At 50.4% G+C, this 23217-nt stretch overlaps 12 protein-coding genes across 12 annotated transcripts; 8 read left to right on the forward strand and 4 right to left on the reverse strand.

Annotated features, from left to right (window-relative positions):
- Positions 1–645: 645 nt before the first annotated feature.
- Positions 646–1471, forward strand: NECHADRAFT_7774 (uncharacterized protein; the record flags this gene model as incomplete). Its single annotated transcript, XM_003048986.1, has 2 exons — positions 646–817; positions 873–1471. Coding segments are annotated over 2 exons (771 nt in total), but the record flags the coding sequence as incomplete, so codon positions are not given.
- Positions 1472–3208: 1737 nt separating this feature from the next.
- NECHADRAFT_45362 (uncharacterized protein) lies at positions 3209–4114 on the reverse strand (the record flags this gene model as incomplete). The annotated part of the gene is made up of 2 exons (XM_003049240.1): positions 3209–3879; positions 3934–4114. 2 exons carry the CDS (start codon positions 4112–4114, stop codon positions 3209–3211), a joined length of 852 nt encoding a protein of 283 aa, XP_003049286.1.
- A 671-nt stretch (positions 4115–4785) lies between these two features.
- Positions 4786–6078, forward strand: NECHADRAFT_45340 (uncharacterized protein; the record flags this gene model as incomplete). The annotated part of the gene is made up of 2 exons (XM_003048987.1): positions 4786–5102; positions 5145–6078. The coding sequence occupies 2 exons, from the start codon at positions 4786–4788 to the stop codon at positions 6076–6078; spliced, it is 1251 nt and encodes a 416-aa protein (XP_003049033.1).
- A 1478-nt stretch (positions 6079–7556) lies between these two features.
- Positions 7557–8253, forward strand: NECHADRAFT_82494 (uncharacterized protein; the record flags this gene model as incomplete). Its single annotated transcript, XM_003048988.1, has 2 exons — positions 7557–7726; positions 7803–8253. 2 exons carry the CDS (start codon positions 7557–7559, stop codon positions 8251–8253), a joined length of 621 nt encoding a protein of 206 aa, XP_003049034.1.
- Positions 8254–8702: 449 nt separating this feature from the next.
- Positions 8703–9747, forward strand: NECHADRAFT_82495 (uncharacterized protein; the record flags this gene model as incomplete). Its single annotated transcript, XM_003048989.1, has 2 exons — positions 8703–9294; positions 9419–9747. 2 exons carry the CDS (start codon positions 8703–8705, stop codon positions 9745–9747), a joined length of 921 nt encoding a protein of 306 aa, XP_003049035.1.
- Positions 9748–10243: 496 nt separating this feature from the next.
- Positions 10244–11268, forward strand: NECHADRAFT_82496 (uncharacterized protein; the record flags this gene model as incomplete). Its single annotated transcript, XM_003048990.1, has 2 exons — positions 10244–10704; positions 10758–11268. The coding sequence occupies 2 exons, from the start codon at positions 10244–10246 to the stop codon at positions 11266–11268; spliced, it is 972 nt and encodes a 323-aa protein (XP_003049036.1).
- Positions 11269–11309: 41 nt separating this feature from the next.
- NECHADRAFT_82497 (uncharacterized protein) lies at positions 11310–13187 on the reverse strand (the record flags this gene model as incomplete). The annotated part of the gene is made up of 1 exon (XM_003049241.1): positions 11310–13187. One exon carries the CDS (start codon positions 13185–13187, stop codon positions 11310–11312), a length of 1878 nt encoding a protein of 625 aa, XP_003049287.1.
- Positions 13188–14198: 1011 nt separating this feature from the next.
- On the forward strand, positions 14199–15779 carry NECHADRAFT_45501 (uncharacterized protein; the record flags this gene model as incomplete). Its single annotated transcript, XM_003048991.1, has 1 exon — positions 14199–15779. The coding sequence occupies one exon, from the start codon at positions 14199–14201 to the stop codon at positions 15777–15779; it is 1581 nt and encodes a 526-aa protein (XP_003049037.1).
- A 745-nt stretch (positions 15780–16524) lies between these two features.
- NECHADRAFT_82499 (uncharacterized protein) lies at positions 16525–17433 on the reverse strand (the record flags this gene model as incomplete). Its single annotated transcript, XM_003049242.1, has 2 exons — positions 16525–16532; positions 16578–17433. The coding sequence occupies 2 exons, from the start codon at positions 17431–17433 to the stop codon at positions 16525–16527; spliced, it is 864 nt and encodes a 287-aa protein (XP_003049288.1).
- Positions 17434–18225: 792 nt separating this feature from the next.
- NECHADRAFT_45457 (uncharacterized protein) lies at positions 18226–19884 on the forward strand (the record flags this gene model as incomplete). The annotated part of the gene is made up of 1 exon (XM_003048992.1): positions 18226–19884. One exon carries the CDS (start codon positions 18226–18228, stop codon positions 19882–19884), a length of 1659 nt encoding a protein of 552 aa, XP_003049038.1.
- Positions 19885–20763: 879 nt separating this feature from the next.
- On the forward strand, positions 20764–21851 carry NECHADRAFT_82501 (uncharacterized protein; the record flags this gene model as incomplete). Its single annotated transcript, XM_003048993.1, has 2 exons — positions 20764–21765; positions 21804–21851. 2 exons carry the CDS (start codon positions 20764–20766, stop codon positions 21849–21851), a joined length of 1050 nt encoding a protein of 349 aa, XP_003049039.1.
- A 63-nt stretch (positions 21852–21914) lies between these two features.
- Positions 21915–22820, reverse strand: NECHADRAFT_82502 (uncharacterized protein; the record flags this gene model as incomplete). The annotated part of the gene is made up of 1 exon (XM_003049243.1): positions 21915–22820. One exon carries the CDS (start codon positions 22818–22820, stop codon positions 21915–21917), a length of 906 nt encoding a protein of 301 aa, XP_003049289.1.
- Positions 22821–23217: the final 397 nt, after the last annotated feature.

The raw sequence follows: 23217 nt of genomic DNA on the forward strand, positions 1-23217 counted from the left end.
TGCGATGGGGGGGGATGAAAGCAGTTTGCTCATGAAGGCATGACATACTTATATGATACCTCCCGAAATAATATGACGCGGTCCTTTCTGATCTACACGCTTTGTAGATTACATGTTACGGATTGAACATTTTCTTTCAGGGGGCATGAGTGTCCAGGCACATACGTCACCTCAAACTGTTGTTAATACTCGTGACCTTTAACTAGGTACGGATACGCGTGTTCCCTAGAACCTGGAGAAATACAAGCTACGCAAGCAACATCCACTTTATTAAGAGGCCATTAGCTTGGGCCAAGACTTGTCCTTCTTCCAATATGTGGACCATGCGTTACGCATGCCTTGTCGCTATAATTAGGGTCCGGTATTCGAAGTGCGGATACTCGTATTCCCACCTCCTGGGTTTGTGGGCCTGAACCGCGAAACATGGCTGAGTTCAGCGGTTAACAATGCTCATTTCAATCTTTCGTAGTCTTCCTGGTCTATAAGAATTGCCTGCAACACTGCTTGGTGTCGATTGTTCCATGTCATTCATTCACTCCTTTATAGCCTCCAGTCTTTCATTTTACTATTTTCCGATCAACTCTTTTAGTCCCAAGACACTCACCAGATCTGCATTCTCCAACGTCTCTTTTGACAACCCCGAAAATGGCAACCCTGGAGCCCTACAAGGGCAACTATTACCTATGGAAATATCTACCTTCTCTCGAGGGTGCAGCTATTTCTGCTGCCTTGTTTGGCATCGCCACCATAGCCCATACCTTGCGGCTCTCCAAAAACCGAAGCTGGTTTGCCATACCCTTTCCCATCGGCGGAATAAGTACGTATATGATACACACCCTTACTGATGGATGACTTACAACAGAGTGTTATAGTGGAAGTTATCGGATTTGCTACCCGAGGTGTCGCAAGAAAGAAAACCGGCCAACTGATGCCGTATGTCATTCAGAATACCCTAATTCTTCTGGCTCCCGTCCTTTTCGCGGCCTCGATTTATATGACGCTCGGTCGACTCATTCGCATGACCAATGGCGAGCGCCATTCTATCATTAGCTTAAAGTGGCTCACCAAAATCTTTGTAACTGGCGATGTCCTCTCGTTGATGGTCCAGGGAGGTGGCGCCGGTATGATGGTTATGGATGACTTTGCCAAGATGGCGGAGAAGATCGTGATAGGGGGGTTACTGATCCAGATCATCATCTTTGGGCTTTTCATCATCACCGTCACCATGTTCCACATTCGAATGCGTGGGGATCCGGTCAGCAAGCACACCTTGGCTGGCGGCTTCGACTGGGAGCCGACAATTTGGATGCTCTACATCGTTAGTGTGCTCGTCATGGGTCGTTCAATCTTTCGGGTGGCAGAATTTGTCATGGGTAACGATGGATATCTTCTTTCTCACGAATGGCCTCTCTACCTCTTTGACGCACTGCCGATGTTTGCGGTGATGGCTGTGTTTTGGCATTGGTGGCCGCTGACGTCTTCGCGTCGATCCAGTTGGACATCGCTCAGGAGTCTCAACAACCAAAGTCATACGAGACTTTAATATTAGACCAAAAGAGGGATAGATATCATCAGATGTATCGCGCAATTTGCTAGGAGCATTTATTCTCTCATTCTATTCAAGTCTTCGTCTATTCAAACAGAGTGGCATTCATCCGTTCCCAGGTGTGTCCTATGTAGTATCGAAGCACCAGATCCATAACCCTAAATCTCTTCAGTTCCGGAATTTTTATTTAGTGTTCATCAGATCCCTATATACCCTCCATATGCCCTTGCATGTGGGAAATGCCAAGGAACTTTGTCAGCATGCCCAGCATTTTACCAGACTAATTACCAGCTGGACTCCTACCTTCAGCTTCAGCTAACTTCTGAATCGGCCATGCGAGCCACGCATGCCACTCCTCGTCCAGGCTCTGGACCACTGATCTTATTATATACTGTCCCATATCGCGGACTACGCAGTACTCCCTTATGCTATCAAGCGTGACCCCGTAGTGTGCGAGAACAACAAGAGCTTCTGGCTGCTGCGTTTCCAACAGCTTGGAAAAAATCCTGAGTTACAAGTACCATCCAAGATAGAATAGCACGGACACGCCGTGACGTATCTGAACGTGAGATATTGATCACTCTTTGAAGTGAGCTAATTGCTTGCCGTAGCACATCAGATAGGCCGCTCTGGTTAGAAACGATGGTATCAAGAAGCGTGAATAGGTCATGAAAATCATTGCCCTTATCAAGGCCATCCATTCGACCGCATTCCTCAACACTTTGCGGTTGAAAAGCTCCGATAGCCTTCACAGAGGTTGCATCAAGGTGTGGCAACAGTTGAGGCTCGACGGACGGCCAATATCCGGACGTGATGGCATGGATCCTTCTATGGAGGCCTAGGTACCCTCCAAAAGGCGCCAAAAATGCTGCAAGGTCACCTCTGACCGACGAGAGCTCCGAGAGGGCCTGATGGCTCAGGAAGACGGAGAAGAAAAAGATTGAAACCCAATCTCGACCACCTTTGGTGCTTGGGTCGATGGTGTTGAAATGGTTCAAGGCACGGATCTACCAAACCGTGGCATCTCTGCGGTAGAACTGATTGTCGCTTCTAGCTGAGCCGAGATGTGCTGCCGAGATAGCAAGGAGTTGGTTGAGCAAGTAGGGAGCTTCTAGGGCATGCTTGGAAGCCGATCTCAGGAGTTTCTCTGCCGAGGGATGCTAGTTCAGCATACACTCGGCAAAGCCATCTCCAACATGGTGGAAGAGGGCAATATCTTGGACGGTGAAGATCGGGTTTTGACTCGAAAGAGACGCTACCGCAGTGGAGATTGGAGAGATACGTGTTTGAGCCAGGGGAGGGTGTAGTTGAGGAAGTGCACTTATCCGAGCAACCAGGCCAAGATACGAGCAATGGCGACGAGTAGTAGTGCAGTTGATGCAGGAAGGAGTCGTCTCGTCACACTTGATATGTTGCGACAACCAGTCCGTGATTTGCGGGCATTCACTGGTGGTATCGCGTTCGAGGGGCTCAGGTTCTGATGATGTAAAAGAAGAGGTTGGTTGAGACAAGAGGTGGCGGGGATCACAAAGGAAATTCTAATTATAAAGATGGACATGCAGACACGCCAAAGCCACAGAGAGAACCTATCTAATAATCCCCTTCTACCTAATATCTCCCACCTAATGTAGATCAACACAGTGAAGCAACGCCAAAACCCCTCTACTTCTGAAGAGAGTAGTTCAGCCCCACGTCATCTGAACTGCTCGAAAGCCCAACATCAAGCTGGCTGGGAAATCTCCAAGCAAAGATGACGGTAACAATCCACATCAGCAAAGCGTCAAAGACGTACAACGTCCACTCGTGGGAGAGAGCATAGCCTGTGTAGCCCTGGGCATACTCTATGACTCGAAAGATGGATCGGATCATGATGAGAATGCTGACGCCGTAGAGCATGTACAGAGTCGACTCCCATGGAACAAGGCTTCCAATTGACGCTGCCGTGGGAGTGCGCTTCATTCTCCTGTGAAAGACAACAGCCACGACGCAAAACAGTCCGAAAGCGATGATCTGGATCAAAAGGCCAATAATGACGATTCTCTCAGCCCACTTGGCGAGGCTTTGGCTCTGCACGACGGACATTCCTGCGCCGCCGCCTTGAACCATGAAAGAGAAGACGTCGCCAAAGACAAAGATCTTTGTTAGCTTAGACGGCTTGATCATGGAGTGTCTTTCGGCTCGTATGCTCCTGATGATTCTACCGAGTGTCATGTAGATGCTCGCGGCGAAGAGGGCTGGGGCGACCAAGATGAACATGTTTTGGATGCAGAAGGGCATAAGCCGCCCGGTCTTGTTGCGAGCACCGGCGCGAACACCATATCCGACCATTTCCACTATCATCAGTTAGTATCGACACTTGGTGGATAGAGTATCTCGGCCAAACTCACTGAAGCATCCCACAGCAAAGACGATGCAAAAATTGGCACGTGTCCTCCAAATCTTCCAAGATGTGTAAAGGAATGAGCCCATAAAGAGCACGAGGAATATGGCGGCAGCTGCCACGCTGGGGACATATCGCCAAAGGTAGATGCCACCTTTCGTAGGCTCGACCCCGGGAACGGGTTCCATAAGACCTTCTGTAGACATTGTAGGATCGGATCGGTTCGGGGCTCGATTCTCGTGGCTATATATTGTCGAGGGTTGGGAACGACTTGAGGCTGAAAAATGAGAGGCAGATGTTTGTCGTAGCCTTTCGGCGAGGGAGGAAGGTATGGCGCTTGTGGAGGAAATCGAGCCAGAGAGAAGGCTGTTATTCGATCTGCGAAGCACGAATTGGTGAGTCTGAGTGAATACCAAATTGAAGGCATCTGGTGCACACAAGTAGGATATATAGATACTGGAGATGAAAGATCTATGTCCCAACTCAATCTGAGGACGCGTAAACACATTCTGCACGAGTCTCAAAGCCCCTGATAATCCTCCTCATGCTTCGCAATTCTCCCGCTTTTGCATGTCGAGGGAATACGAATACCAGTATCCGTATTCACACAAAACACAGCCACCAATCATATCCCGGTCTAGTCAATGCCAAGGCTGACAGCTAGACTAAATATGGAATGGCTCAGGGTGATGGAGGCTAGTGCACGTGCCAGGGGCCTAGGCTGGGTCGAGAAATACGAGTATTCCCCTTCATCTTTGATCTTGCTTGATCTTGATGTCCTCCTCGTATTTTTCTCCCTCCATTGCCGTGCCTCTTTCTTTCCTCGTTCACTGAACTACTACTGCATCGATTGCCTGCCATGGCTCGCCAGAAAAAGAAAGCCGCTGATAGGTCAGAGTCAGTCAAGCCCCGTCGGGCGCATCGCAAGTCGCGCAATGGCTGCACAGTCTGCAAGCAAAGACACATGAAGTGTGATGAGTCCAGGCCGATCTGTCTGAACTGCAAAATATCGAATCGCCAATGCGCATATGCCGCTTCTGACTTGTCGCCATCCCCGCAAGAAACAAGTCCTGATACCCAGACGTCTCCGGCCAGCTGTGATCCTGCATATGGGACCCCTAACAGCGACACCCCTGGTCTCGTTCCCCCGACTCTTCTCTCGGCCATCACCCCAACGTCGAATCCCACCAGTGATAGATCCTTTGAGGGCATTACAAGCACTTACAACGCTACATTGGAAAGGGGTGACTTGTTTACTCTCGACCACCTAGCTCTCCTACACCACATCGAAACAAGCATTCCCGACATGATGTTGGGCGACTCTTTCGGCCACACCCTTGTCAACGACATCATGGAATACGCCTTGACATGCCCATATCTCATGAACCAAGTCCTCGCCATCGGGGCTCTCCACCTCAGCAAAAGCGATACAACCCAAGTAAGGCATCTTCAACAAGCCACCGCCCTCCAGACTAGAGCGGTAGCATTGTTCAACGAGGCGAGAGACGAAATCTCGGAAGAAACATGTGTGCCCATGTTTCTCTTTTCATCCTTGCTTGGAGTCCATGTCCTCTGCGATACCCTTCAGGGCCCACGAGAGCACCTGGGCGCCGTCCTCGATAGATTTGTCAGATACTTGTCTATACAACGAGGTGTCCGAGCAGTGACAGGACAGTCATGGAGTATGATTAAGAGATCAGGAATCGGAGACTTTCTGCAACGCATCGAGGATGCCATCCCGCCTGGGGGCCACTCAACAAGAGAGACGGAGCCATTGTCTAGGATGATTGACGAGTCTGGTCTTGGTTCAGCATCTGTTCATGCGTATCGGGAAACCATATCCATGTTACAACAAGCGTTTTCTATTCATCACAGCTTACGGTTGCGAGGCCGACGGTTTGATGCTGCGCTCATGTTTTGCGCCACGTTGAACGAAGAGTATATCGATCTTCTGAGCCAGCGCCAGCCAGAAGCACTCGTTATTTTGGCATTTTACGCAGTTCTGTTGCACTGGAATAGAGACGTGTGGGTCCTTGGTGATGGTGGAGAGTACTTGATCAAAGCCATCGCAGCTCATCTGGGGGCACATTGGGCATCTTGGCTGCATTGGCCAGTTTCAGTTTTGGAAAACTCTTCAGGTTTAGATACTTAGCTAAGATTCGCTTGTTTCGCGTCAAACAATACAAGGCTTGCTTGCATCATAGGGAACTGAAAATGTGACTACTGACATTGCAGTCCTCTGATAGTCATACTGGTTGATGAGGGCGTCGTGGCCTTGATCGTTGGCCATCACATCTTCGGCCAGCTCGGCTTCCTCTGTACCTACATCATCGACTAACGGGCTCACTACGTCGACTGCGAGCACCTCCTCTACCGAGACAACCACGAGCGCAACGTCAACTGACGAGTCTTCCACCTCAACTGAGACAACCTCTGTTCTCTCTACTACCAGCGCCACTGCCGACACCTCCACGACCGCGAGCATCTCGACAACAAGTGCGATTTCTTCTACAACCATATCAGTGTCAACTATTACCTCTGCCGCAACCTCGTCAACTTCAGCAGCACCTGAACCCATCGCTGCTTTCAACATCGTCGCAAGTGGTGCCAACCTCGATGGCGAACTTCTAAGCGCTTCTCGGGAGACTTCGGGCTACGCCATATTCAAACCCAACCCTCAACTCTCCTACCCCCGAACTGTCCAATTCTCAATCGAGCCTGACACGGGCTATCTCCGTACTGACAAGGGCCAGTACGTATGCATCGAGTACTATAGCGATAACTCCCCTGGCCCAATGGCCTACTGTGATACCCAAGGAGGCACCCTGGCCTACCTCGAGTGTGAGAAACCAGTTCAGGGCCAGCTTGTCTGCTCAGTATCGGCTCCCGTCTGTGTGCTGGAGTACGATGGTGAAGATTTTGTACCAGTTTGCACTCGTGGGACAAGTGGTGAGAGATGGAATCGGTTTTATACCACTATGGGTGGTTCGGGGTATTATGTTTACATCGGTGTGGAAGACGGCAATGGATACGCGCCCATGGAGTGGAGAGTAGACGAGGTCTAGATACGATATGGGATTGCCCTTGACTGCTGACTACATAGAGTTTTTCTTTATTGACTTTAATCTAGATACCAGTGCATAGTTGGCTTCTTTTTCTATAGGGATGTCAACATTATATTTCCAGTGTAGTTAATAGAACACTAGAGCCTTGTTTACGCTTCCCTATGGTCGCATATCGTATCTCGGGTTCTCAGTCAGGTTACATCGTTTGCCTACGGGCGGCACATGTGTCTGACCCCGTAGCAAAGAGCCGTCAATCTTTGATTGAACCACAAGCAGAGCCCTTAAACACGTTTAAGCCACAGCCTTGCAAACACATTTGATTGGAAAGTCGCAGAGGAAAAACGGGGGATGAAACCGGGTGATTGTGGGTGCGCGCGGACTCCGTGAAGTTGGGCAAGACACCAAACCCGAGCGGTTATAATTGCAGAGACTCGGGCTCCATGGCATTCCGAGAATCCGATTGGGGCCAGGGGAGTGAGGCAAGACTTTGGGGTAAATCCCTTGTCAAGACCTACATATATGTACAGGATGTTGCTCCGTCGCCATCCTTTGCGTTTCCATCATCATGCCGACTGCCATGTTGCGCCAGACATGCGTTAGAGGGCATCGAGTTGCTCCTGCTGCCTCTTCCATGCTGCCACGGACTGTTAGCACAAGTTCCAAGAAACCTCCAAGAGTTGAGATGGCCCTTCAATCCGAAAATCAGAAGCCGTCGTCCATCGCCGAGTACGCAGTGTAAGTGTTCTTCCAATCCACCTTGACGCAGCCAAAAAAAAACAAAAAACTCGTACCAACACAAACACGTCAACAGAGCCAGCCTCGATATTATCGCAAACTGGGCCAGACAGGGTTCCCTCTGGCCTATGACATTCGGCCTAGCCTGCTGCGCAGTCGAGATGATGCACATCGCCGGCCCACGATACGACCAAGACCGCTTCGGCTTCATGTTCCGGGCATCTCCGCGTCACGCCGACATTATGATAGTAGCTGGGACAGTGACCAACAAGATGGCCCCGGCTTTGCGGCAGGTGTACGACCAGATGGCTGACCCTCGGTGGGTGATCAGCATGGGCAGCTGCGCCAACGGGGGTGGGTATTATCATTACAGCTATTCTGTGGTTCGGGGGGTTGATAGGATTGTCCCTGTTGATATTTACGTGCCTGGATGCCCTCCTACTTGCGAGGCCTTGATATATGGAATGTTTCAACTGCAGAGGAAGATTCGCCGGACCAAGACGTCTAGGATGTGGTATCGGAAGTAGCACATAGCTAGCAATTATTCACTCATTGCACCCATACCCTCAAGGACCCAAATGTGAAATTCACTCTAAACATTCAGAATACAGTACACTTGTTAGTCATAAGACAGTGAGCGTTGATGTCCCCTTCGTCATCCTAGTCAGCCACCACTCCACGAACTGCCAGCCCCCTAGTCGAGTAGTCCCTCTCGCATAGAATACGCGCTTTCGTATACGAAGCCGCGCATTCACCACGAAAATGTGACCCGGATCCGCGCTCCGAACCTGCAAAACGAACCCGCCATACTCTCAGCTAACGCGACGCTTGTCAACTATATCCCTAGAGTCGGAATGGGTTGCCTATGTTGACAATGAAAATTATCTCTAAATTTGAGGTGAAAACTCATGCAAATAAATTCAAGAAATTCTCCCTTCTTTCAACGTTCATCACTCTCATTAATTCCTCTGTCATCATGTTCAAGATCCTTACAGCTCTTTTACATCCCCCGAAACCGTCTGCCCTTGGCCTCGATGGACTTACGGTTCTGCTCGTTGGAACATCGACGGGTATCGGACTCGGGGCAGCCAAGAAACTGGCCACAAAGGGTCCAGCCAAGTTGATCATCACCGCTCGAGATGCCAGCAAAGCATCCAAGACCAAGGCTCTCATCGAGGAGCATCTCGCGGCTACCTCTACCGCCCAATCATCGACAGCGACAATCATCTCTCTCACCGTAAAATTGACATCTCCAAAGTCCATGTATGTCTTTGCTGGCGACCTTGCCCAAGCGACCGACCATCTCGACCACGCGATCCTGAGCGCCGGCATTCTGTTGGGCTCCTACAGCGAAATTTCCGAGACGGGCTACGAGACAAGTTTCCAAGTCAACGCCATCTCGCCGATGCTCATGTCGCTGCTCATCATGCCCTCACTTCTTGCTTCCTCTCGGATCCACAACGAATCGGCTGCCGATAGACCTCGCCTGACGATCGTCAGCTCAGGGGGGGCGTGGTTAGTGAGGAAGTCCAGCCTCTCGCCATATGTGGACTTTGACCATCCTCTCCGTGAGCTTTCAAAGCAGAAGAATTTTCCCCCTGGAATGATGGGAGGGCAATGGCATTACTCGCGCACCAAGCTCATGTGCGAATACGGCAAACGACGCAAAAGGCTAGCCAAAGGTCCTAATAGCATCTGTCTGCCCAGGCGCCGTGAACTCGGAGCTATCGCGACACTCTGCTAACAGCGGTGTACTAGGTGCCATGGCCCGAGTTGTCAATGGCACCGTAGCGCGGACGCCTGGGCAGGGCGCAAACATTTACATTTCGAGTTTGACCTTGGGGGTCGAGGGACGGGGAGAGATGTGGACTGACGACGCCATCTCCAAGGATGCGCGCCCATTTGTTGCGCCTGATGAGCTAAAGCGGTTGGGCCATCATGTATGGGGGGAGATTAAGGATTTTGCCAGCAAGGCAGATGAGGTGCATGGATCTAGTGTTGTAAAGCGGCTGTTGGCATAGCGCGCTCTTTCGTACCTTTACTTTGGCTGGAGTATTTTGAAGATGTATATATAGAGTCCTTAATTCAACAACAACAATGGAGTTTGGTTCAATTTTAAATCACTACCGTTTTATGAGCAGGGTAGGGGGACTTCCAACGCCGCGGAATAGGCAACTTTTTCCACACATTGGCTTTCTAGTGCAAGGTGCTTCCTTGCAAGCGATTTCGGGACTCCCTCTGTGCTTAATAGTTTTAGGGGATTTCAGCCTTGTCTTTGTTTACTGTGCCACAAGGCAGAATATTGCTGTTCTTAGCTCGCGCTTTGATCCTTATCATATCAGCCTCCGTCAGCTCCAGCAAATAAGAAGGCGTTTTATGGAATAGCTTCATGCACGGTATTCCACGTGACTAGTCACTCTAGCTCACGACCTCTGCTGCCTAAAATCACTCGTTTGTTTCGATAACACGTCTCGGCCAAGTTCAAGGAGCGCCGTCGCAGCCCTATCGCCTCTCACCATGGGCCTCTTTAGTCGTTTATTAGGCAAGAAAGACGCCGCTGCCAGTGGCTCATCAGACTCTACCGCCCCCAAATCCTACGAATATGACGGCCCCAAGATCCCGCAAAAGCCTCTTACGCCGCGTGAGATTGAGGAGATGCACGCTAAACTCTTCCCTGCGAAACACGAACCTGTAGAGCCGGAGCCTTGGTGGCCTCTATACGACCCTGAAAGTGGAAAGCCCCTCTACGATGTATCTCTGGAAGACAAGTTCTCTGCGACTCCAACGGATCAACCCCAGTCACCGCTATTCCGTCTGCCGCCAGAAGTTCGCACCCAGATATGGAGCTACGCCATGGGTAGCCAGAAGCTATACCTCACCACCAAGAAGGAGCGTCTAGTGCAGGCAGAGAAAATGAATGAGTTCAACTGGTGGCCGAAGCGCGTACTGCTGGACGTTCCGATGATTTGCAGAGCAGCGTAAGAAATAACAGTCCTATCCAGTCGGTGAACACTATTCTAATAACCACAAGCTACCTCGAGTCCATCTCATGCCTCTACTCAAACAACACATTCTGCGTTGGCTTTGGCTCCAATGACAACAAGGCACCCCTCACCTCGATAGACACATTCCTGCCCCCACAACACGTCGCGGCCATACAGCATCTCGAGGTCGGTTGGCACTTTATCCGCGGCTATACCCAGTACTATGACAGTCACCCGCAAGCCTGGGACCCCTCTATTGTCATCTGCTCGCCTGACAGCGATCAAGTGTGGATCGAGTTTTGCGCAAAGATGGCACAGCTATCGAACTTGAAGACGTTGAAGATTGTTGTATGGACTTCTGGAGACCGGAGAGCAGAGTTCAAGGGATTGGAGAAGGATACTTTGGCGCCACTGCAGCAAATGAAGCATCTTAAGGATTTCAGCATCTTTCTGCCATGGCCGCAGGATGACAAGACCTTGTGGCAGGACGCGCAGTTTAGTATTTCGAGAAGATTTGAGGATAGAAGGACGTATGGTGTAAGCATTCCCAAGTATTAAAAACACAAATAGACATATGATGCAGTTTTCGTGCCAACTACCTATACCAACTTGAACACCCTGACGTCAATACCAGCTTCGTGGAGCATTTCTGGTGTGACGCTTCTGAGCCAGGAGTCATCGCCATCACTCCTGTCACAATCGCTACCTCTATCGCTAATGGCCATGTGCTCCTTACTTTCCTCGGCCTGATTTCTGTAGTTGTTGTCCCTTGCTTCATATGAAACACCATGGAGCCACTCCATCCTACTTCGAAGGGCAGCGACGCTGGAATCCTTCATCGAGCGCTGTGGAAGTCCACCCAGGATGGCCTCACCATCCATAAAGCCAGAAACATAGCACTGTCCTACAACTTCATATGCCCCAGATTCATCTAGGCGCAGAGCCAAGGGCGCATCGCAGCCTAGCAAAACGGCGATGACGTCTCCAGGTTGACTCCCAGCAGGACAGAGGCCTAGGTGCCCATGGTCGGTCCAAAAAAGTGATCGACCGTGGCAGTGTCGGGGAATATGATACTCCAAGGCCGTAGGGGGGTTGTTGAACTGGTTCTCGGCATTCTCAACAAGGGCCTCAACGTATAGCATTGTTGTCTCAAGGACTGGAAAGTCGCTGTCGAGCTCGGGCGTGTTGAAGTCACCACAGCAAATGGTGTCGCAAAACGCCTCCAGGAGACTTTTGCCGTTGACATAGGAGCCCGTTGTCTTTGTCTTGGCGAGCCGCTGTAGCTCGACATTGAAGTTTGAGCGGTCACGGTGGAACCTAGTCTTGTTTAGAGACTCGATGCGTGAGATTATTAGGCCTGTCGCCTTTAAAGTGCTGTCTCCGACACATTCGGCGTCTGACAGCACAAGAGAACTACTCTTTGCCTTAGCTAGGACCCTTGTGCAGAATGGATTTGACCAGTCTGGAACCCAAGATGGCCAGCCTGAAGGACGAGTTGAAATGTCACAATGAGCAAGTATCGATAGGTCTCCCATCTCGAGGTCGACAAGGACAACCTGCCGATAGAGTTCCAGAGTGGACATGCTGTAGTCGACCTTGATCTTGTCGCGATATATCGATTCGGTCAAGTTGAGGTTTGCGTAGATCCTATCCTTGGGGTCGAGGCATCGTGATGGTCTGGCCTGGTAGAGTCGGGAGAACAACCGAGAACTTGGTTTCCCTGACATTGGAAGAATAGCACGGCGTGTTTCTTCTAGCACCACCGCCGTCTCCCCTAGGTGCTCGACATAAGGCTGTGTACGTAGCTGACGCAACACTTCACGGAAATGTTGCCACGGCATCGCTATATGGCCACACATGACGACAGAGTCGCCGTTTGCCAGTCCTATTTCTTGTCGAATCCAAACCCTCTTGAACCAGGGTCGTAGAAGGAGGAAGTGTAAGGCATGCATCGCCCGAGATTTGTATGCCTCGGACTCCAAGTATTGAATCCAGCCATCGGGCTCCCGTTGCATTCGAGCGCCAACGTCTTGCACCAAACTCATGATGAAGTCACTGTCGTTTTCGGCCTCGCCGAGCCAAACCACCACGCGGCTCGCCAATCTATACACATTGCCCATGTTTCGAACTTGGTTGCTTCTTTCGGCAATGTCTTCTTGATTGATGCAGAGGGCGTCAATCCACATTGTCCGAGGCTTGTCAGCTCGTCGGAGATGCTGTAGTGCGACAAAGAGTTTTTGTCCAACCATCAAGGTCGACTGGTAAGGATCGTCGCTGTAGGCAACCGAAACTGCAACTCCATCATCTGATGAGCCCCATACATAGGATAAGGCTTCGTAGATGGGCGGTGTCTCTTGTGCCATTATCGTGTGACGAATCTGAAGTGAGACGGGCTGCCTATCAGAGCCTGGAAGTATAGTAACCAGCCGGATAGGCTGGTCCCCTTCGCCCAAGCCCCGATACTGGAACTGAGGCATTGTGGTGAGGGAAGAGCGGTCGACGTGGTTTGAAGGTATTCAGGCGGCATAAGCTGAATGCGGGAGGAGTCATCCAAGGGCAATAGTTGATCCGAAGTGCTGCGCCTCAGTCGAGTAGTGTGCGGAACATGGCGCGGTCTAGCCCACATCAAAGAGCCAGACTGTTAAGCTGCGTGGTGAGGCAGAAATTATTATCTGTCTACTGCCTTGCCCTAATGCGTTTCATCCCTCAGCACTGCGAATACCATATTAGCAGTACTGGAGCATCCTTTACTTGATAGGCATGCGAGGAAATAGACGGTGTAAGTTGCCAAGCCTCGTCACACGCTATAGTAGAATGAAGATCAATCCCGCCTTGGCAAGAGGACTCTTCGATTCAGCTATACTGTAGGAATAATATCCTTATCGCACCCATAAATGCCTTATCCATAGAATAAGGTTCGTGCCAAACAGTATGTGAAACACACTCTCCTTGCCAACACTCAACTCGAGATCGGCGACATAGTTCCGATAATAATAGAGGCACATTCCCAAACATCTGCAGGGCCCATAATCAACTCCATCACTCGTTCACGATAGGTCCATCAACTGCTGCCGAATACGATATCCGACCCCTTGGCACTAATTTAGTGAATGCGGGGAGCGGAGAAAAGCCCTGGACTAAAAAGACGGATATGAAAATATCCACGAGATATCCGTCGAAGGAAATACAACCTCACCCCACTAATGGCCTTTTCCCCTAGTCATGACCCGTGCCGACACCATCTGCCGACCTCTTTACCCCAGAAACCGTGGATTCCGCGGGGATAAGTTTGTAGATCTTTGCGGGGTTTGATCAAAAGATGGAGACTTGACGACGGGGAGGCCGAGGTCACTCCTACCGAGTTTATTAAGTCGGTGTACTTTTATCCGTCTATAAGTTTCAGCCTTGGGAACCCTTCCCCCTTATGATCTCTCACCTATCTGCATCTCTCTCTCAAACTCTAACGGCTGCAAGTCATCACCTTGGCCATGGCTTGGACACCGGCCCTCGTTTCGTTCCTCCTACTCGCCCTACCAAAGGTTGGGGCCTCCCCGAGTCAAAGCTCCTCCTACACTAATGGCTGCGCTGGCTTGAAAGAGAAAGTACAACTTCCCAATGCCACGGTTCATCTCTCTGAGCTTGTCAAAGCCGGCACAAATTTGACTTTTCCCAACTACGACCCGACTTGCACTCTCACGTCTCAAGTCGTCAAGTCAGACATATGCCGCCTTTCATTCGATGTTGCCACCAGCTCAGATAGCAGTGTTCGCTTTGAAGCTTGGCTTCCTTTGGACTGGAGTGGTCGCTTCCTGGGCGTTGGTAACGGAGGATTGGGAGGCTGCTTCAAGTATGACGATCTCAACTACGGCTCTTCCCATGGATTTGCGACCATTGGCACAAACAACGGCCATGATGGAAACCAGGGGAAACCTTTCTACAAGCATCCAGGAGTCGTCGAAGATTACGCGTATCGTGCCATTCACCTAGAGGCAGTCCTCGGCAAGAAGATCGTTCAAACCTTTTACGGCACTCGACACAAGAAGTCCTACTACTTAGGCTGCTCGACAGGCGGAAGGCAAGGTTTCAAGGAGGCCCAAGAGTTCCCGGAAGACTTCGACGGCATCGTTGCAGGTGCGCCTGCTTTTGACATGACGGCCCTATTTTTCTGGACTGGTTACCTTCCCAAGGTCCTTGGAAAGCCAGGATCTCCAAGCTACCTTGGCGCCGCTGAGTGGAATGCTGTCTATGATGATATTCTTGAGCAGTGTGATGAGCTGGACGGTGTCAAGGATGGTGTCATCGAAGACCCTGATCTTTGCCAATACCGACCCGAGGCTCTCATCTGTGGAAAACGTAAGGGCAAGACCTGTCTGACGGGCGCGCAAGCTGCTGCTGTCAGAGATGTTCTCTCACCTGCGTACGGCCCAGAGGGAGAGCTCGTCTACCCAAGGCTACAGCCCGGTAGTAACGTCACCGACCGATTGGTGTCGAACCAGCCTTTTGGCTACCTTCTCGACTGGATGCGCTATGTTGTTCTCGAGAATCCTTCTTGGGATCCTTGGACTTTCAACGTCAACGACTGGGTTCAACTGTCTGAAAGGGACGACTACGGTGTCAAGACTTGGAACGGTGACCTGAGTCGAGTTCGCGACCGAGGAACCAAGATCATTCACTTCCACGGCCTTCAAGATCCTCTCATCAGCAGCGACAACTCGGCTCGGTACTACGATCACGTTAGTCGAACAATGGAACTGTCATCCAAGGAACTAGACGAGTTTTACCGGTATTTCCGCATCTCTGGCATGGCTCACTGCCGAGGAGGAACTGGCGCCAACAAGATTGGAAACAACCTGGATACACTCGACAAGTACGAGCCAGAGAGCAACGTGCTGGCAGCTATTGTGAACTGGGTCGAGAAGGGCAAGGCACCAGAGTCTGTTTTGGGTACGCAGTATGCGTTGACGGGGAGCAAGGAGAAGATTGCTTCAAGAAGGCACTGTCGATGGCCACGACGCAATGTGTATATTGGAGGTGATTCGACGTCTCCCAGGAGCTGGCGGTGTGAGTAAGTGTTGGTCTACGAGTGTGCAGAGTTGAGCTGGTTGGGCCTACGAGGTTCGGCCAAATTGTTTATATGGAGATGCTCTTACGATTCATGTATATCATTTCAATGACACCACGTACATCATCAAACGTCAGCTCAAGAAACATATGCCTGCAGCAATGTGACCTTTACCGGTATCTGCCTTCTATCGCTCTCCAGAAGGCAACCACCGAGACATAGTACACTCTAACCCCTATATCCCACTTATCGTCATACGTCGAGTCATTCCTCAAGACTACCCTCTTCGAATCTCCCAAAATCCTCTCGAGGATCATAACCGCCCCAACACTCCTCCCACTGATTTCTCAGCAACTCAGCACCTCCAGTCCTCTCCAATGTCGCCTCATCCCAGAATACATAGCCCCAGCATCGCATTTCATCAGGGATATGCAAGCCGTAGAGATTACTATATGTATCTCCCCAAATCATCGTCCAAGCTCGCGGTGGCCGATTCAGCTCGTCTCGAACAAACACCAACGGGACTCTATCGGCTTCCATTTTATCCCTGATGGATGGTTGTTCCTGCCGCCGTATAATCTGCTGTGTTTCGCCAAACATTCCAACCATTCCATTAATCGGGATATATGAGCTTTGGATTTGCTTTTGCATAGTCGATACGAGATGTTTGTGCTCCTTGATTTGAAAGAGAACCGTGTGCAGAAAGGTGAGGCCGCGTATGGCTGTCCCTTCTAGAAGATTATCACGCACAACTATTGTACTGTCAATATCGATGCCACATTATTGTGGTTCATGAGAAACTTACAACCACTGTCCAGGTCGAAAGCGCCGTCTGGTGTCGGAGGTCGCCCTTGGTCGTCGAACTTGGGGTTGTCAGGATGTAGGTCCCAGTAAATTTCGGTAAAGACTTTGTCGTAAACGTCGAGGGCGAACTGGTAGAAAGTGAATAGCTCCTCAACCTCCCATGGCTCCATGATGTTGAAGAGAGCCTGCAGGTTTTCTTCTGTGGACGACCTTAAAGTCCTGTCGGGGCTGGTGAGTTGACAGAGTAATTGGAAACGGTATGCAGCTCGCGTCAATCGCATCATCTCTGTTTGAGAAGGTCGAATCCTTTGCTGGTCGCCATGATTCTTCTCTGCATTCTTGGCCAGATTATCCAACATCCGGCGAGCGCACTCTTCCACAACGGGCTTGACTGAACGTATATAAAAGCCAGCTATGGTCGACGCTACACCTTCGGTGAGGTCGTTGATAATTGGGACCGTACGATGCGAGTATTTCTCTGAATACCACTCGAAGAAGTCCGCGGTATTTCGTGGAGCGGATAAGCGATGAACAGCATAAGCCTCCACGGTCAAACAACCAATGGTCGTCTCAAGGCTTTTGCAGAGAATGTACCTCCGGTCGACAAGGTATTGCTGGTGAAAGGTCGGAGAGGCGTGGACCAGTGCGCTGAGGTGTGAAAGATCCAGTGTCGAAAGGATATAACGTCGGACCTCTGGGGGAAGACATTCAAGCCTACAGTTATCAGCCTGCTCGACTTCCTTTGGCCTGGAGGCTATTCCTGATTCCGCTGCTGTTGGGGCTGCCCGTTCCCCTACGTTTCTTGACTCATGAGATATTTCGACACGGCGTGTGAGCTTTTCAGTTAGCCGTTTCATCTTGCAGCGGTGTGTCACGAGGTAGAATAAGTACAAGTGACGGGCTGTCTCTGTAGTTGTGAGGAGTCAGACGAAGACTCAACAGGGGATGGTGTGGGGGCAGCCAAGGCAAGGTCACGTGTGCGCCCTCATTGTGTTCAAGTTTGCCCAGGTAGCCGGTGACAACTGGCGTATAGCAGGTGCCTGTATGATATGGCATGGTTTATTCTTGGCCTCTCCTTTCCTCCGAAGTGTTTTAAATGAGTCCAAATTTTCAGATTAGCATTTAAAGCAAAGACCGCCTTACCCAAGTTCGAGGGTTGGGAAAGACAAGCTGGTAATACTCCAGTATCTTTGGCAAACTTGGAAGATATTTGCAAGGATATTGTTTTTACTACTATAGAGAAATTTCAATCTATTAAGAGGTTGGCAATGCCAATTCGCCATGGTTAGCCTACTGGGGTATAGAATTGACGTTGGTTCACTAATTCTAACTTTGACCAAAATAGCTTCCACTTCCAATTTGCTCCGCGTGTGGTCTAACATAGTATCTTTGTGCATAAAAATTGTCCATGAAACAATAATTCGTCAGACAGCCACTTCAGAACCAAATTCTTCCTTAGTGCGCAACTATTAAACCGGGCTTATAATGCAGTCGTCCGTCATGACTCAATAACTACTGCTTACGCGTGACGTCAGTGTCTAACATGTCTCAAGTCTTTGAACGCTCTGACAATACCCAATTTCTCTTTTTCTTGGCGGGGATCCCCGTTCGAGACTTGATCGACTTTTCCTCGGCATATTTCCTTCATCATGGCGACAGAGTATATCGATGGACCAAAACCGGAGCAATTCCCGTTCGAATTCCTCCTCCGCCATGTCGACGATGAACCCACCATTGCCGACTATCGGTTCTTCCAGCAGGCTGCCACTGGCATCATTGAGACCGCTTTGGGCTTTGCAGTTCTTGGCGAGGTCGAAGGTGCTACCAAGCTCCTTGAAACTCTGAAGAATCGAGGTATCGATCCCTTTGACGTCTTGGGTCCCGAATATCCGTTCCTCAAACCATGCATGTACTTTGCATGGGAAGCAACCTCTTCATGGCCTTCATGGATACCCGACGAAGAACGTACCGAAAAAAGACTTGAGGAACTGGAGGCTGAGGGACGAACCCCATGGCTTGAGAGGTTCAGCGAAGAATGGCAAGTCTCAGAAGAGACAGCCAAGAAAGCACTGGACATGGCGTATCTAGGGATTGCCACAGTTCTGCCTGACTACAACGGCACGTTGGCTGGACAAGTTGCCCAGGTAGAAATCATGTGGAAGAATGGAGAGTTTTCTTCGGCTGCGAACCCCAACAGACCCATGACAGTCCGTTACTCCAAACTGGCCATGTGGTGGCGCCAAGGCATCTATCCTTATCCGTACGTCCAGGTGTACCGTACGGCCGGGTTCATGATTGCTCTAGACATCTACCTGCGGGTGGGGAAGGAGGAAGAGGTTCAGACTACGTTCTGGAGGATCTGTGAGAGGTTTCAGTATGAGGAACAAGTTGAGCAACTGGCGTGCTCACGCATGGCTTGGAAGAAACTCTTGACAGCGCCCAGCCGACCTATTCTCGATCTCCTGCAAATCCATCCGGCGAAACTCAGGCCAGCAGTTATTCGAGCCCTGCATATGGCTGAGCATCGTTTGGAGCATGGGCCAAAGCGTCGATACAAAGGCGAGACCATTGAGAAACTGGCTCACGCCGTCAGTGCAAACACATTTCACAACTGTCCATACGACGTACTCGCAGCGTACCGCCCGCCAGAGAAGCCTCGTGCTCGACCTGAAGATGCCAATGGTCTTTTACGGCCACCTTGTTCTCCATCAGAAATTACAGACCTGGAGAAACGACTTGAAGTGACGCTTCCCCAGGACTACAAGGAGTTCCTCAGCGTCACCAATGGGTTGGGGTCTATGTGGAACGGCCAGAATCTAGTCGATTACTTGGTCAAAGCCGATGATGTATGCTGGCAGGACATTGACTTCCTCGAAGGGAACCTGATTCCTTTGCTGCGCGACAACGACCCATCGCCTTGGACTGACAACAGATTAGACTGGCCTGAAGTTGGGGATTTTCGGGCCATATGTCTTTCAGGCGACCAAAACAGCGAGGAGTCAAACGGCCACCTCTTTCTCTTGCCCCCAGAGATGGTCCAAGAGCGCAAGGACTACTTCTTCAAGGAGTATGAGAAGAGGAACGATTCCCAGCGACGTGAATTGGACCGTGTGGTGGAGGAGACTTATGGAAGCATGGAAAGGTTTCGGAACTTGGAGTACGCGCTCATCAGTTGGACACCGTGGGATATTGAGTTTTATCCATACGATGGTATCAGAGATCTCCTTGAGCGCATGGCTGAAGCTGCGTTGCACAACGATAGGCCTTGGTTGAACATTTTCGAGCCAAGATTTCGCCGGCTTGGGTGAGGAACCGGATGAGGAGAAAAAGTTTCAGATGATTGGATGTTTAAGTATTTCATTAGGCAAATGGGAGGAATCTGACCAAATGGTGGTGTCGCTATGTCGCATGATGTTGTTCTTGCCGCCTATCTTCTCTATCTTTGCTCTCGCGCCCGGCTCTCTATTTCCCAGTCTATTAACCAACAACTTGTCTCCCAACTGACAACCGTCCCATTCACCAATCGAATTGGTCATGTGGCTGGCCTACGTTACTGTGTTAGTTCAGAGGCGTCCTAAATCCACATGCTTGAGTTTCCACGGAGGTAGGCCAAGAAATGAGTAAGACGCGAGAACAGTAAAGAAAATATGACTGTTTGTAAAGCTTAGAACTGACTCAATTTAAAATAGGTAGTATTACAAGCTACCTAAACATTTAATCTCGTTTTTCTTATCCGCTTGTGATTCTTCTCATACCTAAGGAAGAGTGAGTTAATATGCATCTTCGTCCCGGTGTGTCGTTTTTCCTTGGTTCGCCTAGCTTCCCCAGAAGATGATCGACAGAGCGAAGTGGTCGAGACTGAGCAGAACACCGCGCGGCAATCGATAATCCCAGATGGCTTGGCAAAACTTGGTCGTTGGGCTGCTTTTTAGTCAGGGGTTCCTGTCTCATGGCGCTCAATAGTTTGGGCCTTAGCGTCGAACGAAGCAGGCTCAGTCCTCATTCTCGGAAACCTCAGCCCGATCCAGCCAGTGAAATTTCGACAAGATGTCTTTCAATTACCTCATTTAACTCCGAAATAGATAGGATCTTCAACTATTAAATCGTTTGGCGGGCATATATGGTCAGCAGTCAACCCATCCCCGCGTCCCCATGGTGGGGTTCTCTCAGACGTCAAGTGAGCAATCATGAAGGCATTTGGAGTTGTGACACTCCTTGTGACGCTCTCCCCAATGGGGGCGTATGCGGGCTTGTGTTGGCCAGGCTCAGTGCTGAGCTCTTCGACTACTGCTCACAGTGAATCCAGCACGTTGGTTACTGATTTGACGACCGTGTCTGCTTCTACCTTATCAGCGACGGCATCCACTGACTCCACGACATCTGGGGAATCGAGTGCCTCTACTACCGAGGCCGTCTCAACTTCTACCCTTTCTACCGCTACATCCAGCGAATCCGGTGCCTCAAGTACCGATTCCACGGCCCCAGCAACTTCTGTTATGTCAGCCACGACATCGAGCGAGTCCAGTGCCTCAGCTACCGATTCTACGACATCCGGCGAGTCTAGTTCCACGGCAACAGATTCTACCACTGCCTCAATTTCGATCCTGTCGACCACAACATCTGACGCTGCTACAACCACAACAAGCGCAGCACCCCAAGGAATCGAGGGGCCAGACGGTTGCTGCGGCTATCCGGGCTACTTTGATGGTCACGTCCTCGCGCTCAGTGGTCTCTCTGATGATCCTGATGATCTAACCGCTGAGGAATGCGCCGCAACGTGCACATCAGACCTCGACTGCACGTGGTACATCTATCACCAACTGAAAAATGGCAATTTCCAATGCAACACGTACGGCACGACGCCGGCGTTCGTTGTCGACGAGACAAAGTCAACCATCTACTATCCACGAGAATGCAAGACCTGCGCCGAGTCTCAACCACCCCCTCCTCATCAGCCTTCATGCATCGCCGATATTCCGTGCCGCGATGAGGGTACACTAGATGGGACGCAGGTGCAATTCTTGGGACTACGCTCAGTCTCGGCCACAGACAACTGCGGTGACGTGTGCGCTACAGTCCAGGACTGCACTCATGCGTCTCGCTTCTACGACATTACGTATGGTTGGCGGTGTTCTTTGACCCAAATGGGGTCTGACACCGTCTTTATCCCGGGCACTGAATTCTACCAGGTATGGTATTCGCGTGGCTGCAACCTAGACACGTGCAGAGATGGATAGCCGAAGGGTGTATTGTGTCATTTGAAAGGTGTCTATAATCATGTTGGTCATAGTAAAGCTGTTTAGTGACAAGGCACAATCTCGATTAGTCTAGTATTGAGTCAAGCTTGTTTCTTTGCCACCAGCCCATTCTTCTCTCTCAGTCCTGTTACATTGTAGATCATTCCCTTCTGCAGTAGCCGATAAGGTTGCAGTTTGCATAACCAGAGCTGAATTAGATGCCCCCAGTATGGCACCCTGGCGACTGCCCCAGTTCCAGCTGCTGAGTCGAGAATCATGCTTGCCATGTTGTCGGAGCTTGGTGTGAAAAGACTCGTTCCAACCTTGTGCCCATCACTATCTGTGTCACCGATGAGAGCAGAGATAACTTCCACGTGCTTTCCCTCTCCTTTCAACTCCGTATCGAGTGCTTTGCTGAAGGCGGTGATGTATCCTTTTGTGCCGCTGTATACAGACACCCATGGAAGGCCCAGCTCTGCCAAAGACCCAGAATTCATAACGAAACTCGGGCTGTTTGTGGTGGCATTTCTTTGAAGAGTGGGCAAGAGTGCGTATGTGAGGAACGTCATGAAGGAGATGTTGACTTGAATGAGCTGCGTGATTTGCGCTGGGGTCTGCTCGGTAAAGGTGATGAAGTCTTTGGTCGGATTGTGACCGATTCCAACATTGTTGACCAGGATTTTGAGGTTTAGATCGGTGATTGAGAATAAAGCATTCCATGCCTCTTGTCCAGTCTCGCCAGATGCTGTGAATGCTGTGGCAGCATCAAGCACAAGACCTCTGATGTCACGAGAGGGGTATTGCTCTCGAAGGTCCTTGATAAGAGCGTCTAATCGTACGGGATCACGTCCGTGAACAATGACATTAAGTCCACGCCGACATAACTCAACCGCCAAACTCCGGCCGATGCCTGACGTCGCTCCTGTCACGAGGGCGTAAGCCTTGTCGTGTCCTGCTGTTGGTGGGTGAGATAGCACGTTTCGTGGTTTTGACCCAGCGAGACCCATCTTCTGGAGACCTTCAAAAATGGGCAATCCCTTGGTTACAGCAAGAACCTCTTTTTAAGGGGGCATTGACGCTGGAACCTTGACTGGGCAGCGATATTTTGTGTCGTAGGTGGCTGGCAGCCAATGATCGATAAGATAAGAGACCACAACATGCACGAGATAACGTGATAACGACTGGAATGGTTGTCACGGAATAACGTATATCCGAAATCTCGACGCGTGGGAGCAACGCGTTTGCTTCGACCTCGATCACGTTCAAGGGGCCATATCCTACTCCTACGGAATGTTCCTCTGGGTGTCAACTTACGGCCTCTTGAGAATTTCCTAACTGCGAATCCTTCCCAAAGATGAAGTCTTGCCAATGCTAACATTTTCCCTCTAGCTAGTTGTATCGCCG

The sequence above is a fragment of the Fusarium vanettenii genome (assembly GCF_000151355.1).
Source record: "Fusarium vanettenii 77-13-4 chromosome 7 genomic scaffold NECHAsca_9_chr7_10_0, whole genome shotgun sequence".
Classification (NCBI taxonomy): Eukaryota; Fungi; Ascomycota; class Sordariomycetes; order Hypocreales; family Nectriaceae; genus Fusarium; species Fusarium vanettenii.